A 13548-nucleotide genomic window follows, 5' to 3' on the forward strand; every position below is an offset into this window, starting at 1 on the left:
ATATTAATGCAGGAAGGTGTCAGGGGTTGGTTTAGACCTGTATATTATGCTTCTTGTGTGTTAACCTCCTGCTGAAAGAAACTATACAGTGACTGAGAGAGAAGCTTTGGGCATGGTGTATGCTTTGATCAAATTTAGGCATTACTTGTGCAACAGAGTGATCTTTCATGTAGATCATCAGGCTTTGCTTTACTTAATAAAAAAACCATTGCTTACATGGAGGTAGAAGGATGTTATTATTGCAAGAGTTTGATTTTGTTATTATTCATACACTAGGCAAGGAGCATGCTATTGAAGATTACTTAAGTCAGATTGAAACAGGTGAAAAGCCTACAGGTGTTATTGATGATCTTCCTGATGCTCAATTGTTTGATGTTCAAACTGTCAATTCTGATTATTGGTATGATCAGATGCTAGTGTTTTTGATGGATGGCACAATGCCATCAGACTTTTCTACATGTTTGCACTAAAAAGTAGACCTTTCTTGGTTATTGCTGGAGCTTTGTATAAGAAAGGAACTGATCAGGTCATTAGAAGATGTGTCCCTGATTTTGAACAATCAGCTGTTTTACAGGAAGCACATTTTGGGGTTGCTGGAGGATATTTTTTCAGGAGATATTACTGGAAAGAAATTTTTACAAGCAGGATTATGGTGGCCCACTGTGTTGAAGGATGCTCACAATTATGCTAAGTGTTGTGTGATATGTCAGAAGATGGGTCATCCTAATTCTACAGAAAGAATGAATGATCATCCAATCTTGCCTCTAGAACCTTTTCAGAAATGGGGTCTAGATTTTATGGGATTAGTGAAGCCAACTACTAGCAGAGGATGCAAGTACATATTGGTGGCTACTGATTATTGTACTAAATGGGTGGAGGCTGTAGCATTAAAAGACAATACATCTGCTAGTGTGGCAAGGTTTCTTGATCATAATATCATGACCAGGTTTGGTTGTCCTGTGGAGTTGATAAGTGACAGAGGATCTCATTTTCTGAATGCTGTTATTGCCGAACTTACTAAAACTCATATGATCATGCAAAAAAAATCCACAGCTTATCATCCTCAGGCCAATGGTCAAGCCGAGAGTACTAACAAGATATTGATTAGGGTTTTGAAGAAGATTGTGCAGGATAATAAGAAGGATTGGGATGAAAAGTTAGATTCAGCTTTGTGGTCCTTTAGGACAACTTTCAAAGTGAATACATGTATGACTCCATTTAGGTTATTTTATGGGCTTGAAGCAGTTGTCCCTATGGAGGATGTGGTACCTAGTTTCAGGGTGAGTGGTGAGGGAATGACTCCCAAAATATCTGTTCAACATAGAAACAGGTATTTGTTGCAGTTGGAAGAAGACATGCATGTCAGTTTTTATATAACTGAAATAATTCAGAGGAGGAGAAAATCTTGGGTGAATCAAAATATCAAGTTCAAAGTTTTTCAGGTGGGAGTTGGGTTATGCTTTATAACTCTAGATTGGGACCACATCCTGGCAAATTAACTTTAAGATACAAGGGACCATATCAGATTGTTGAGGATAGGGGTCAGGGTACTTTTATTGTTGCTGATGTGTATGGGACAAGAGTGGATTCTCTAGTTAATGGTTTCAGATTGAAAAAGTTTGTTGGTAAACCACCTCATTTAGATTGGCCTATAACAATAGTTGTCCAAGTAGATGAGTTGATGGAGGAAGCAATGTGTATAGATATTGATAATTAGAGGTAGGATATTCAAGTCTTGGGAAACTAGGTGCAGTTTGGTAGAGATGTTGGAATTTGGAAATTGTCTGATTTTCAGATCGGATTATTGCAGGTCGGATATATTTTTACTACAACTTTTCAAAATTTTCTCGAGAAGAGTGACGATTGTCCACTAAAGTCTATTTCTAATGAGTGCCTTGAAAAGTGTAAGGTGCACTTAAGTGACATTTCCAGCGCGTGAGTTGAGAGTTTCTCATGTTTCCAAATTTTATTTCCTTCCTTGTCGTGTTTCCTTTTCAAGCACTGCGTACGGGCTGATTCTCTTTACCTATGCCATTCTATTCTCAACCCTCTACTCTCTTTCATCATTCTCTTTCTTGCATGATGGGCAAACCAAAAGGGGGACCTGCTGCCCGACCACCACTTGATGAAGAAGAGCCAAGCAGCAAGTGTTCAAGGAGAAAGCAAGTGTCCATGAGGATAGATGTGAGAAGTCTTGAGCTTGAAGACCAACCTTCTGGAGAAGAAGATCCCTACAGCCCACTGGCAATGACACCTATCAAGTTGTATCAAACCTTGATGGAGCCCTATGTGGATTTCAGAGTGGACCTTGACTTTTGTGCAGAGGTACATTCACTGTGGTTAAAGAAGATAGGTTTATTTGATTTTGCTGTTTTGCCATGGCAAGAGTGGAAAGGAAACATGTACGCTAAATCTCAAGTAGAGATTGTCAGAAAGACAAAGGGTATGCTGTCTACCAATGTAGATTTGAGTCCTCAATTGATTGCTGAGGTATTTAAACTTCCAATCAATGGAACTTCTCAGATTACTAAGTGCTTTGATTTCTTGTTGAAGAAGGAGTTTGGAGCCAGAGAGGGTGGCATAAATTATTACATGTTGAAGAATGTCAAAACTGTAGAAGAGCGCAGCTGAAGTGGTATCTAGAGAAAATCTGTTTCCTAGTTAAATTTGATTATATGTCCAAGGAGAATTTTGCTCCTCTCTGTTTTGCTGAGCAAGGAGGAAGTGTTAATTGGGCTTATCTAGTTTATGAGAGGATCAATGGGGAGATTAATATGCCTGACAGGAGGAAAGCTTCTACAAAGAGTAGGTTGTGTGCCTACTTGGCAGCCTTGTTTTCTTATGTTCAAAAGTTGGAGAGTGGTGATGTTTCTTTGACTATTGTAGGAAGGGCAGAAGGGTATACACAACTACAACCTAATATTCGTGGGGTGCAAGTACCTGCAAAGCTAATAAATGATCAGGTGAAGGCAGAGACTTACGTGTTCATGATTAAAGCAAGTTATAATCACAGTGAATCTCTCAAAAGTGTGCATACTCTTGAAGTTGTACACTCCTTGAAGGACATGGGTATTTCATTAAAGAAGCCTAATACAGGGACATCAAATCAGGTCTAGCTTGGCAAGGTTTTCACTTTGTCCAAGAAGAGAAAAGCAGAGGTGGAACCTATAGTCAAACAACTGAATTTTGATGATTTGTCTTCTCCAAAGACTTTCAAGCCAACAAATGCTGGAATGGCAGAGAAGATGATTTTAGGTGTCAAAGACTTTATTCATCAACAACAGCAGGATATGGAAATACAGTTAAAATCTATGGCTGATTCTAGTGTTTCAAAAATACTATTGCATGATCAAACTGTCAATGTTAATGCCTTGCAGAAAGAGTTGGAGAATGTCAAAGTTACACATCAGAAGGAGATTCAAGATTTGATGGTGGCACATCAAAATGAGTTAGCCAAGGAAAAGCTCTCTTTGCAGATGTTTAAGGACTGGACAGTGGATTTGGAAACAAAATTTCAATCAAAATTGCAACAATTGGCCACTGCCAATAAAGAGTTACGGGTGGAGAATCAAATCTTGAATTAGAGAATTAAACCTTTGGATCAATTGGAGAAATAGGTGTTGGGAGAAGAAGAAGTAGATGTCAATGGTGTTCTTATGTCTGAAGGGGACATGCTAGTCCTTAGGCAACATTTGGAAATAGGTATGCAGGAAGTATGGGAAAATTTCAGAGAAAAGATGAGTTCCCTTATCAAGCATCCTTATGAGAAGCTCATATCAGGGTTTGTGAGTAACCATGAAGCTGATTTACTGAAGGAGATGGAACAGTTAAAGAAAGACAGAGATTTCTACAAAAAACAGGTTCAAGATTATAAAGGAAAGAATATTGCACAATCTGCATTTGCTGAGAGAAAGATATCAGTTGATCCAATTTCAATGGATATGGGTACTGGTGAAGGTTTGTCTGCAATTTAGAGATTAGATGAGCAGGAGATCACTATTTTGCCAGATGATGATGTAGTTGTTGGTGCTAATGTTGGATCAGTGACAGTTTTTGAACCTATTGTGCTTGTTCCAGATTACTTGTCAGATTTTGAAGTATTTACCAATGAACCCATTGTCTGATATGATGTAATCATGGCATTTTCTTTTTGACTTGGTCTTTACTGATCAAGGGATGTGTGGATCCGAGTCTCGGATTTTGTGAAATCCACCACTGGGGCGTGCCATGTGTTGAAGGGTAAAAACAAAGTCAGATATGTAGGCGGATATCGGATGTACTGTCTGATTGTTAGTAGCTAGTCGGATATTGTAAGCCTGAAGACTTTTATTGGATATTGTTAGTGTATCCCAAGAATCAAGTAGTTCTAATTGAATTCAGGGCGCAACTTTATATTTGGGAATGGGGAACTTTGGGAGTCGGGATTGTATTGAGTCTTGTTGAGGAACTTGTACTGGGGATTTTCTTGATATACAATCTCTGATGTTTTGTCTGAGTCTCTCTCGTTCTCTCAATGTCTCTCTGATTTTCTGATTCTATCTCACACACAGTACTACTTAGCTTTGTATTAATCAAAACTCAATCTCTTGGTGATTACTCATTGTATGTGTGGTGATTCAACAACAGCTAAGCCTGGGGAGGTCCAATAGGGTGTGAGCATGAGCAAATAGCAAGAGGGGTCGACCAAGAGAGAGAGGGGGATGGTTTTTCAAAGGCAATTATCCACACACACTCACACAAGTTCATGTATGGAGTAAGAAGACTCTCTCTCGCTTCTCAAGCTTTAATGGAAAGCTTATCACCTACTCGAAGCTTGTGCAAAGGGAGGCCTACACCAACAACTCTTGGCTTTGTGATGCAAATCCAACCAAGAGCCAAGCTTCAATGCATGATCATCTCCTCTACCATGCTAATTACTAAGCTAAGCTATGCTAATATGAGTGATTATGTGAGGAGATGTATATATTTCTTGTAAGACTACTCCTTCCTCTCAATCTACTCTCATACCCCGCTAGCTCTCACCATCTTCAAAGGTGTGTGAGGTCTTGGGTCTGAGACCGTGAGGGAATTGATGTTGTGTTTGATAAGTGTTTTTCTTAGTGCTTGAAGTTTCCATCTTCATTGCACTAGCTAGTATTGAAGGAACACATAGAACTGTATTGTAAAATGTCTCTCTTAATGGGAGAAACCATAATACAAAGCCTTTTGGAGGGGGGACCGGCTCCATGCAAATCCGGTCCTCAACTCTTGTCAATTGCTTAAATTCTCTCTCTTTTGAAGTATTATTCATGCTATCTAACTAGCTGTTATACCTTGTGTTGCTCTCTCCACCCAAGCACTCTTTTTATTCTCATTACGAATCTATTATAATGAAATTCTCACTATGTTCATGCTATTTTCCACTATACACATGTTACTAGGCCATTAAATGTTACATTGGTATCAGAGCACAATGTTTCTCTTTTCTTGCTCAAGATGGGAGGTCCTCAAGCTAGCTATAAATGGTTGGTATTATTAATTGCATGTGAGTAAGTAGAATAGGTATTTTTCAGCCTTGTAGTGCGCCTGCCTTTGTGCACTTAATGAGGCATCACCGTCGAGAGCTATGGTCTTAATAGTGGATTCCTACAGGGCTTGCCTATGGCTTAACCACTATTGAGCTATTAGAAGCTTTACAGGAGCCGGTGCTGTTTTGGTGTTGAACGACCCTCTCTTCTATTCCTTGCAGTTAATGGTATTCGAGCCACGAGTACAGTAGCTTGAGTGCTTTTTCTAAAAGGGCAAAGAGGAGTAGCAACTAGGGCTTGATGTGCCAAAGTACACCTAAAAAGTTTACACCTAAAAGTTGTTAGAATAGCTGACAATAGTAAAGAGAGTGAAATTAATGTTGATAACTTTGATTTTGCTAATGAGTAGGCTACTAATGATGCCCCTATGCTTGTCAACTACCTTGTTTCTAGGTTTCAACAAGCCATAGGCAATTCATCCCTCCAAAGTGAAGTGCAACAGCAGCTTCATGCTCAAGGGATTCTCCAAGCTCCCCACCATGATGAGAGAGCACCTAGGAAGCCTCCTTGCGAGACTTCCAAAAGAGGCCTCTTTCTGATTCGGGAAGAAGAAGAGGATCCATATGAAGGGCTCAAAAATTTTCCCCTTGATGACGCATCTCCTTCTGAAAGGAGAATTCAAGAGCCCCCACCAAAGGGATGAGAAATAAGTGAGTCTCCTGCCACCTCGGTGGAGATGGCTCCACAAAGACGTTGGGGTAAATGCTCTTGATCACCTCCAAAATGGAGAAGACCATCGCATACTTCTCCACACCATACTTCAAAGAGGGATGACAAAAATCAAGAGAAGAAAAAGTCAAGAAAGAGGACACCCTCTTCTCCATCTTCTTCATCCTCCTCCTCTTATGAAAGTGATGGTGAAGACAAAGAAGGTCAAGGCAAGAAAAAGGCAAGAAATAGGTCACCCTCTTCTCCATCTTCCTCAAATTCTTCACCTTTTGAAGAAAGTGATAGTGCAACCTTTGAACCACAAAAAAGAAGAGGTCATAGGAAATCCTATGCCGCATGGAAGAGGTCGTCCAAGCTCAAGAAGTTCAAAGAGGGAGGGAAGAGCATCTCTTTCCTTACCTACAATGGCACCTTTGGTGCTATGGACAAAGTCTTGGCCTTTATCCACAGTTCGATGCGGCGTTTGGAGATGAGGGCTTCACAGAGTCCTCTAAGCTACGCCATGTAGCTATGCACTTTCAAAGTCTGCCAGGCAATGATGGTCTAGCCTACGGGCCAATGGTGAAGCTCCACCAACATTGAAAGCTTTAAGAGCTTCCATTATGAAGCAGTTTTTGGCCACCGATGCCAAAGACAAAGTACTCACCGAATGGCGAAGCTTGAAGTTCTCCCTCTACAAATCCATACACAAATATGTAGACAAGTTTTGGGACTTACAACTCAAAGCCATTGTCTTTAAGAAGTTGGATTTTGGAGAGCAAAAGAAACAATTTTGAGTGGGCTTAACTGAAGAAATGACAGAGTATGTCAACTCCCAAAGGCCACACACCATATTGGCGGTTATGCACCATACTATGGTGGCTTCTCGAATCAATTTCCAAATGGGGGCTAAAAGAAATTTCAAGCCCACGGAAAACAAGGGTTCCAATGAGCCTAAGGGGAAGGACAATGTCCAAAAGTCTCCTAAGGGCAATTCCAACAAAGCTAAGGAGCAGGGAGTTTACAAAGGCAAAATTAAACTCTCTCCTGAAGAGATTGAGCGTTATCGCAAGGATAATCGCTGTTTCAAGTGCGGAGAGCAAGGCCATGCGTACCACGCTTGTCCCCAAAAGAACACCCACCATGAACCTCCTAGAGCTACCTTGGTCGAAATCCAAGAGGAGGGAATTCACCACAAAGAATCTCCTCTATGCCATGCTTGGGGAAAGGTAAGAGAACATGATGGTTTTATTCTCTTTGACCCTGGTTCTACTCACCATTTTATATCTATAGATTTGGCCACCAAGCTAGGCATATAAGCCTATGAGATGGGAGATTTCCTACCCGCAGATGGTGCTTTCAAGGGGCAAGAAGATTCAGTCACTCCCTTAATTGGGAAATTGAGGCTCCATGTCCAAATCTATGTGGACAAAGAGGACTTCTTTATCTCTCCTCTCAAGCATGAGGATGTAATCCTAGGGGCACCATGGTTTGATCGCATGGATGGCAATGTTAAATTCCCTAAAAGGAGAATCTCTTTTAAGTTCAGGGAAAAAGATATGGATATAGATGCTAAGGAAACGGGTAACACTATACCCATTGTACATACACAAGCTTTCAACAAGTCAATAAAGAGCTCTATTTCCGTGTACATGATTTTTGTTATAGATTCTCAAAATGAACCTAATGTTTTAGCAAGAGAAAATATACAAAATCAAAAGGGATTAGAGTTATCCAATTTTCTCAAGGGGTTTCAGGATGTCTTTATTGATGACATCCCTTGTGAGCTACCTCCTAAACGAGGTAATGATGACCATGCAATTGAATCTCTTCCAGGAAGTTCACCGTCTAACAAACCTCCTTATAGAGTTTCTCAGGCTCAACAAGAGGAGATTATGCGGCAAGTGCATGAGTTAGTTGAGAAGGGCATGGTTAGGCCCAACTCATGTTCATTTTGTTCTCTTGTGCTACTAATGCCAAAGAAAGACGACACATATCGTATGTTTGTCAACTATAGAGAACTAAATAGGATCACTATCAAAAATAGGTTTCTCGTTCCGCGGGTAGAAGACCTATTTGATAAGCTACAAGGGTCCACCTACTTCAGTAGGATTGACCTAAAAAGTGGCTATCATCAAATAAGGATAGTTGATCAAGACATTGTAAAGACCGCATTTCGCACTATGTTTGGTCTTTATGAATATATTGTCATGCCTTTTGTCTTGACCAATGCACCAGCCACATTCAACCGCTTGATTGAGAAGCTATTTAGGCCTCACCGAACCTTTATTGGAGTGTTCTTTGAGGATATCATCATCTACTCTAATTCATTAGAATAACACAAGCAACACCTCCAGGTAATATTTCAAGTTTTAAGAGAGAATAAACTTTATGTTAATCGAAAGAAAATTGAATATTTCTTACAAGAGATTTAGTATTTAGGTCGCATTATCTCTCAAGATGGCATCCAAATGGATCCATCAAAGTTAGAGGTAATAAAAGGATGGCCTAAACCAAGGAATCTTCATGAACTAAGAAGCTTCATAGATATGTGTGCATACTATAGACACTTCGTAGAAAAGTCCTCACAAATTATAGGACCATTACATGACCTAACAAAGAAAAACGTTAGGTATACATATTATGCCAAGGAGAACAATGCTTTTGAAAAGCTTAAAAAGAAGCTTATCTCTCAATCTGTGCTTACACTACCGGATCTCTCAAAGCCATTTGAGGTCCAATGTGATGCTTGTGGTGATTGCCTTGGAGCTATTTTTCTCCAAGAAGGGTACACCATAGGCTATGAAAGTCGAAGGCTCGACCCTGTTGAGCAAGATCTAGGCATATATGAAAAGTAACTCCTCGCAGTTCTACATGCCTTAGACTCATGGAAGCACTATTTATTGGGGGCTCCTTTAATTATTCAAATGGATCACCAAAGTTTTAAGTACTTCATGACACATACCAAGCTCTCCAACAAACAAATGAGGTGGGAAAATTTCCTTTCACAATTTCATTTTCATATTGCTCACATTGCTGGCAAGCATAATCAAGTAGATGATGCACTCTCAAGACGGCCGAGAGTGAATGCGGTTTCCATAGCAACTCACAATGATCTATCTGCTATGATAGATGAGTATGCTATTGATACCAATTTTAGAGATGTGATTTCAGCCCTTGCATTAGGGAAGAAAGAGGAGCCATTTACTTACAAGATGGTTATCTTCTCTATGGCAATAGACTGTGCGTTACTAGCTCACTACATGAGAAATTAATGTACGAATCTCATGCTCCTCCTTATGCAGGACATAGAGGGATTTAGTTTACCCTAAAAGGGATTGAAACATATTTCTATTGGCCTACCATGAAAGCAAACATACAAAAGTATGTTTCTAAATGTATGGTATGCCAAAAGATGAAGTTTGATAGAGGGAAGCAACCTGGATTGCTTCAACCTTTGCTAATCCCTAATTCACCATGGGAGAGCATATCCATGAATTTTATCTTTGGATTGCCTAAGTCTATCCATGGGAATACGGGAATATGGACTATAGTAGGTAGGTTCAGTAAACAAGCTCATTTTATACCTGTCAAAAAGACTATCAAAGCCCATCAAATGGCAACCCTCTTCATTTCACAAACCTCGAAGTACCATGGCTTGCCAATTTCCATAGTGTCAGATAGAGATCCTAGAATGATCAATAATTTTTGGAAGGGTCTCTTTGAGAATTTAGAAACAAGGCTAAACTTCTCTTCGGCCTATCACCCGCAAACGGATGGCCAAAGTGAAATAGCTAACCTAACATTTCTCGATCTACTAAAAGCCTATGTAACGGAAGTAGATCAAAGATCCCAATGGGAGGAGTACTTACCCTTAGTGGAGTATGCCTATAATAATACTGTACATACTTCCACGGGAAAAGCACCTTTTGAGGTAATTGAGGGAAGATAAAAAAGTCCCTTGCTAATTAAGGTACACGGGAAGATCTTCGCTGCAGATGAGGATAGCCGAGACCTACAAGAATCTTTCCAAAAGATTAAGGATGCTATCTCTATCTCAAGCAAAGGCAAAAGGCTGCTGCTGACAAGCACAGAAGAGCCCAAGACTTTAAAGAAAATGATTGGGTCTTACTCAAATTTCCCAAGGCTCAATTAAGGCACATGACGGACAAGAATCCTACGGGACGCCAAAAGTACTATGCTAAGTTAGCAAAAAGTTACTATGGTCCCGTTCAGATTCTTAGGCCAATCAATGAGATGGCCTATCAACTCAAGTTGCCAAGCCATTTTCTCATACACAATGCTTTTCATGTGAGCCTATTAAAGCCTTACAAAGGAGAGCCACCTCAAGAACCTACTATTGAAGACCCACCGGAGATTGAGGACCAAGAAGAGGTATTGCAGCCCGAGTCCATCATCCGACATGAAGACAAGGTACTAAGAGGTGGTAAGACTATCTGACGATATCTTATTAAGTTTAAGAATTATCCTTTTGAAGATGCTAAATGGATGCAAGGCATACAATTAAAGGATAACCTAAACCTTGTCAATGCTTACAATGATTCCCAAGAAAAAGCAAATGTACAAATGTTAAAAATGAACAAAGTTTTTTGTCTTATAAGACTCTCTTCTTCTTTATTGTGCACAAAAAAAAAGTAGTATGCATGCTTAGATCAAGTTTGCGAAGACGACCTCTCCCGAACACCAAGTAAAGCTTGTCACTCTACTGGAAGATTGATAGGACTAATGTGCAGACATGCTTGCAGCATCTTAAGCTCTCAAGCGCCAAATAGACTAGTCATCCATTGTGGAACGATGTTGTAGGGTAACGTAGGGATCCTCTACCCGCTAGCAAAAGGACTAATGAATATGATTTATCTTCTCTACCCCATAGTCGAGGACGACTATGATTTCAAGAGAGAGGTAATGTCATAATAACTAATATCTAATTATCCTAAGTGATTTTCTCATGTTAAACTGATCATTTAATATGGGGAAGTGCTAGGGGAGAAAAAGCTAGAATATTGGTTAAGCTGGCATACGGCCACAATAGGGATTCAAAGGAGGGAAAATATGGATCCAAAGGGAGGGCCATCTGCAAAAGAGCTATGTACAACAATGGGCTCCAAAGACCTTAGGGTTCAACCCATTAAGACTTCCAAAATTCTAAGGTTCCAAAATTCAAAGGTTGTGTCCAATGGTCAAAAGCTTAGAAAATTGGATGCTTTGTGTGTGTCCCAAAAAGTCTTTGTGCATCCCTACATAGGAGGGGGCGAGCCCTAGTTGTAGGAGATGAGAGAGAAACACACACACAAGCTCCCTTTACACAAAGGGAATGAGGAACACATGTCAGCTCCCTAGCCCATATGCCCACAAGGTGTACTCAAATCTTGTTGGATGGCCATGGAGGTGGACCAATGAGAAGGCTAGAGTAAATCTAGTTTAATTAATTTAAAAACACTAATAGTATAGGTCAATGAATATGCACGGCAGATGTAGGAAATGACGGAGAGACTTCGCTCAGTAGCATCAAACCGTAGCACAAAGGCCAAATAACTTGAGATGGTGATCGGCCCTCTCCAAGGAGAGTTAGAAGTCAGGATGACTGTCATCACCGATCTTCAAAGGCAGGTGCAAGAGGTGAAGGTAGAAGCGGAACATCATCAGTTAGACAGAGATAGGCAACAAAAAGAAATGGAGGAGTTAGGTGATCTACTCACCAAATTATCTGATGCCTGCAAAGCAAAAGACGAGCAACTGACAGAAGTTACGAATGAACTTCTTATGACATCTCTGTCAACTCAGAAAATTCAGGTGCAATTAGATGTCGCCAATGCTGCTCTACAGTATTCTGAACAGAGGATCAATGATCATGCCATTTTCTTACGGCAAATCAGAGAAAATACAGCAGTGGCCTCGATCAAAGGAAATGACGAAGTGTACAAGGCACTCGAGAAGAAAAATAAAGACCTTGAATTGGAATTAAAGCTAGAACAATCACAACGCAGGGACCTGGCATTGATGCAGGTTCAGAGAGAGGAGGATCTTCTAACGGAGATAGCAGAACTCAAGCGCATTAATCAACTCCTCAGAGATGGAAAACCAGACATGGAGGAAGAGGCAGGCACTTTAGAGCTGCCACAGATAGACATACCCTCGGTCTCATTTGCCGAGTTTGAGACACAGTCAACAACAGAGCCGAGTGGTGATGAAGATTTTCAGATTAACATCACGGATGAAGACACAACACCAATGGTCCAGCTGTCAAAAGATGAGGAAGACGCATTGAAGGAGAAGACCACCCTAGAGGTGGATGAGCCATTAGGAAATTTCGGAGGTCATTTGGAGGGCCTTCTAAGAAAATGTATTTGTTGCACTCTCTCTCTAGAAAAAATGGCAAATAAAAGAGCTGGGTCTTTCATAGTAAAAGTTTAAAAAGTGTACTTTAAGTAGATTCCTTACTCTTCTGAACATTCGTTCGTAGTGATTGAGGGATAATCCTCTTTTCAGTTGCATTGAATGAACCTCGTCAATATGGAGGGAATGAGGCTAACATGGAGGGACGAATCCGCAGCCGCTATTCACTTTCCATTAAACCTGCACATTTGGCTAATGGCGCACTCCTAAAATAGCACAAATGTTACCCAGAAATGAGCCAAATATCACCTTCACATTGATTTGGAGATTGAGTACCAACCATTGATTAAGCGCAGTAAAACAAACACACATATACCTCCCGCTTCCATAGACACGCTCAGAGCTCAAGGAGCTAAACACATAGATATCTGGACGAGAGGCTCTCTCTACCCTAAGAATCCAATGACTAATGCGTCTCCACCATTTGTCAATCCTACAAGCTTATTGACCTTTGCTGGTGATGGAGAAAAGGGCCTTCTGGGTTATTGTAAATCACTTACAAGAGAAGCTGAAACTTACAAGAGCATTCTCCAAGCTCAACAATGTGAGATTGTTCGCCTTTCACATTTACATTCTACAGATCAGGTTACCATTTTGCAACATAAAACAGAGGTACAAGAACTGAAAGGAAAGGTGCGAAGTTGTCAAATGAAGGACACCATCTTGGGTGGTCGTATCCGAAAGAAGAAATTGCGCAATCTTGAAACATTGCAGGTTGCATCAGGAGGTCTCAAGAAAAGAATCCGAGCATTAAGGTGATGCTTCTTGGTTGGCTACATTGTCTTAGTTAAGTAATCTTTTTGTTTTTTCTTGTTATGCATTGTTTTCATGTGCCTAAATAGTGTTAGTGAAGCAAATTTTCCGTTATTTACTTATGCATTGTCGTCATGTAGAGATTCAATCTATCCTGATAAGG

At 40.3% G+C, this 13548-nt stretch overlaps 1 protein-coding gene and 1 pseudogene across 1 annotated transcript; both read left to right on the top strand.

Moving 5' to 3' along the window:
• The first annotated feature begins 1681 nt into the window (after positions 1 to 1681).
• LOC147437340 (uncharacterized) lies at positions 1682 to 2631 on the top strand (annotated as a pseudogene).
• A 269-nt stretch (positions 2632 to 2900) lies between these two features.
• On the top strand, positions 2901 to 4124 carry LOC147437341 (uncharacterized). The gene is made up of 2 exons (XM_086485929.1): positions 2901 to 3560; positions 3975 to 4124. The coding sequence occupies exons 1-2, from the start codon at positions 3234 to 3236 to the stop codon at positions 4122 to 4124; spliced, it is 477 nt and encodes a 158-aa protein (XP_086342055.1). The 5' UTR covers positions 2901 to 3233.
• Positions 4125 to 13548: the final 9424 nt, after the last annotated feature.

This window comes from Adiantum capillus-veneris, chromosome 17, assembly GCF_014529385.1.
Source record: "Adiantum capillus-veneris isolate H3 chromosome 17, ASM1452938v2, whole genome shotgun sequence".
NCBI lineage: Eukaryota > Viridiplantae > Streptophyta > Polypodiopsida > Polypodiales > Pteridaceae > Adiantum > Adiantum capillus-veneris.

Excerpts from the sequence above, each read along its gene's own strand:
- LOC147437341 (XM_086485929.1), top strand. The coding sequence starts at position 3,234 with ATGGCAGAGAAGATGATTTTAGGTGTCAAAGACTTTATTCATCAACAA. Across the intron at positions 3,561-3,974 it reads CTGCCAATAAAGAGTTACGG|AGATTAGATGAGCAGGAGAT; the intron begins GTGGAGAATCAA and ends TCTGCAATTTAG.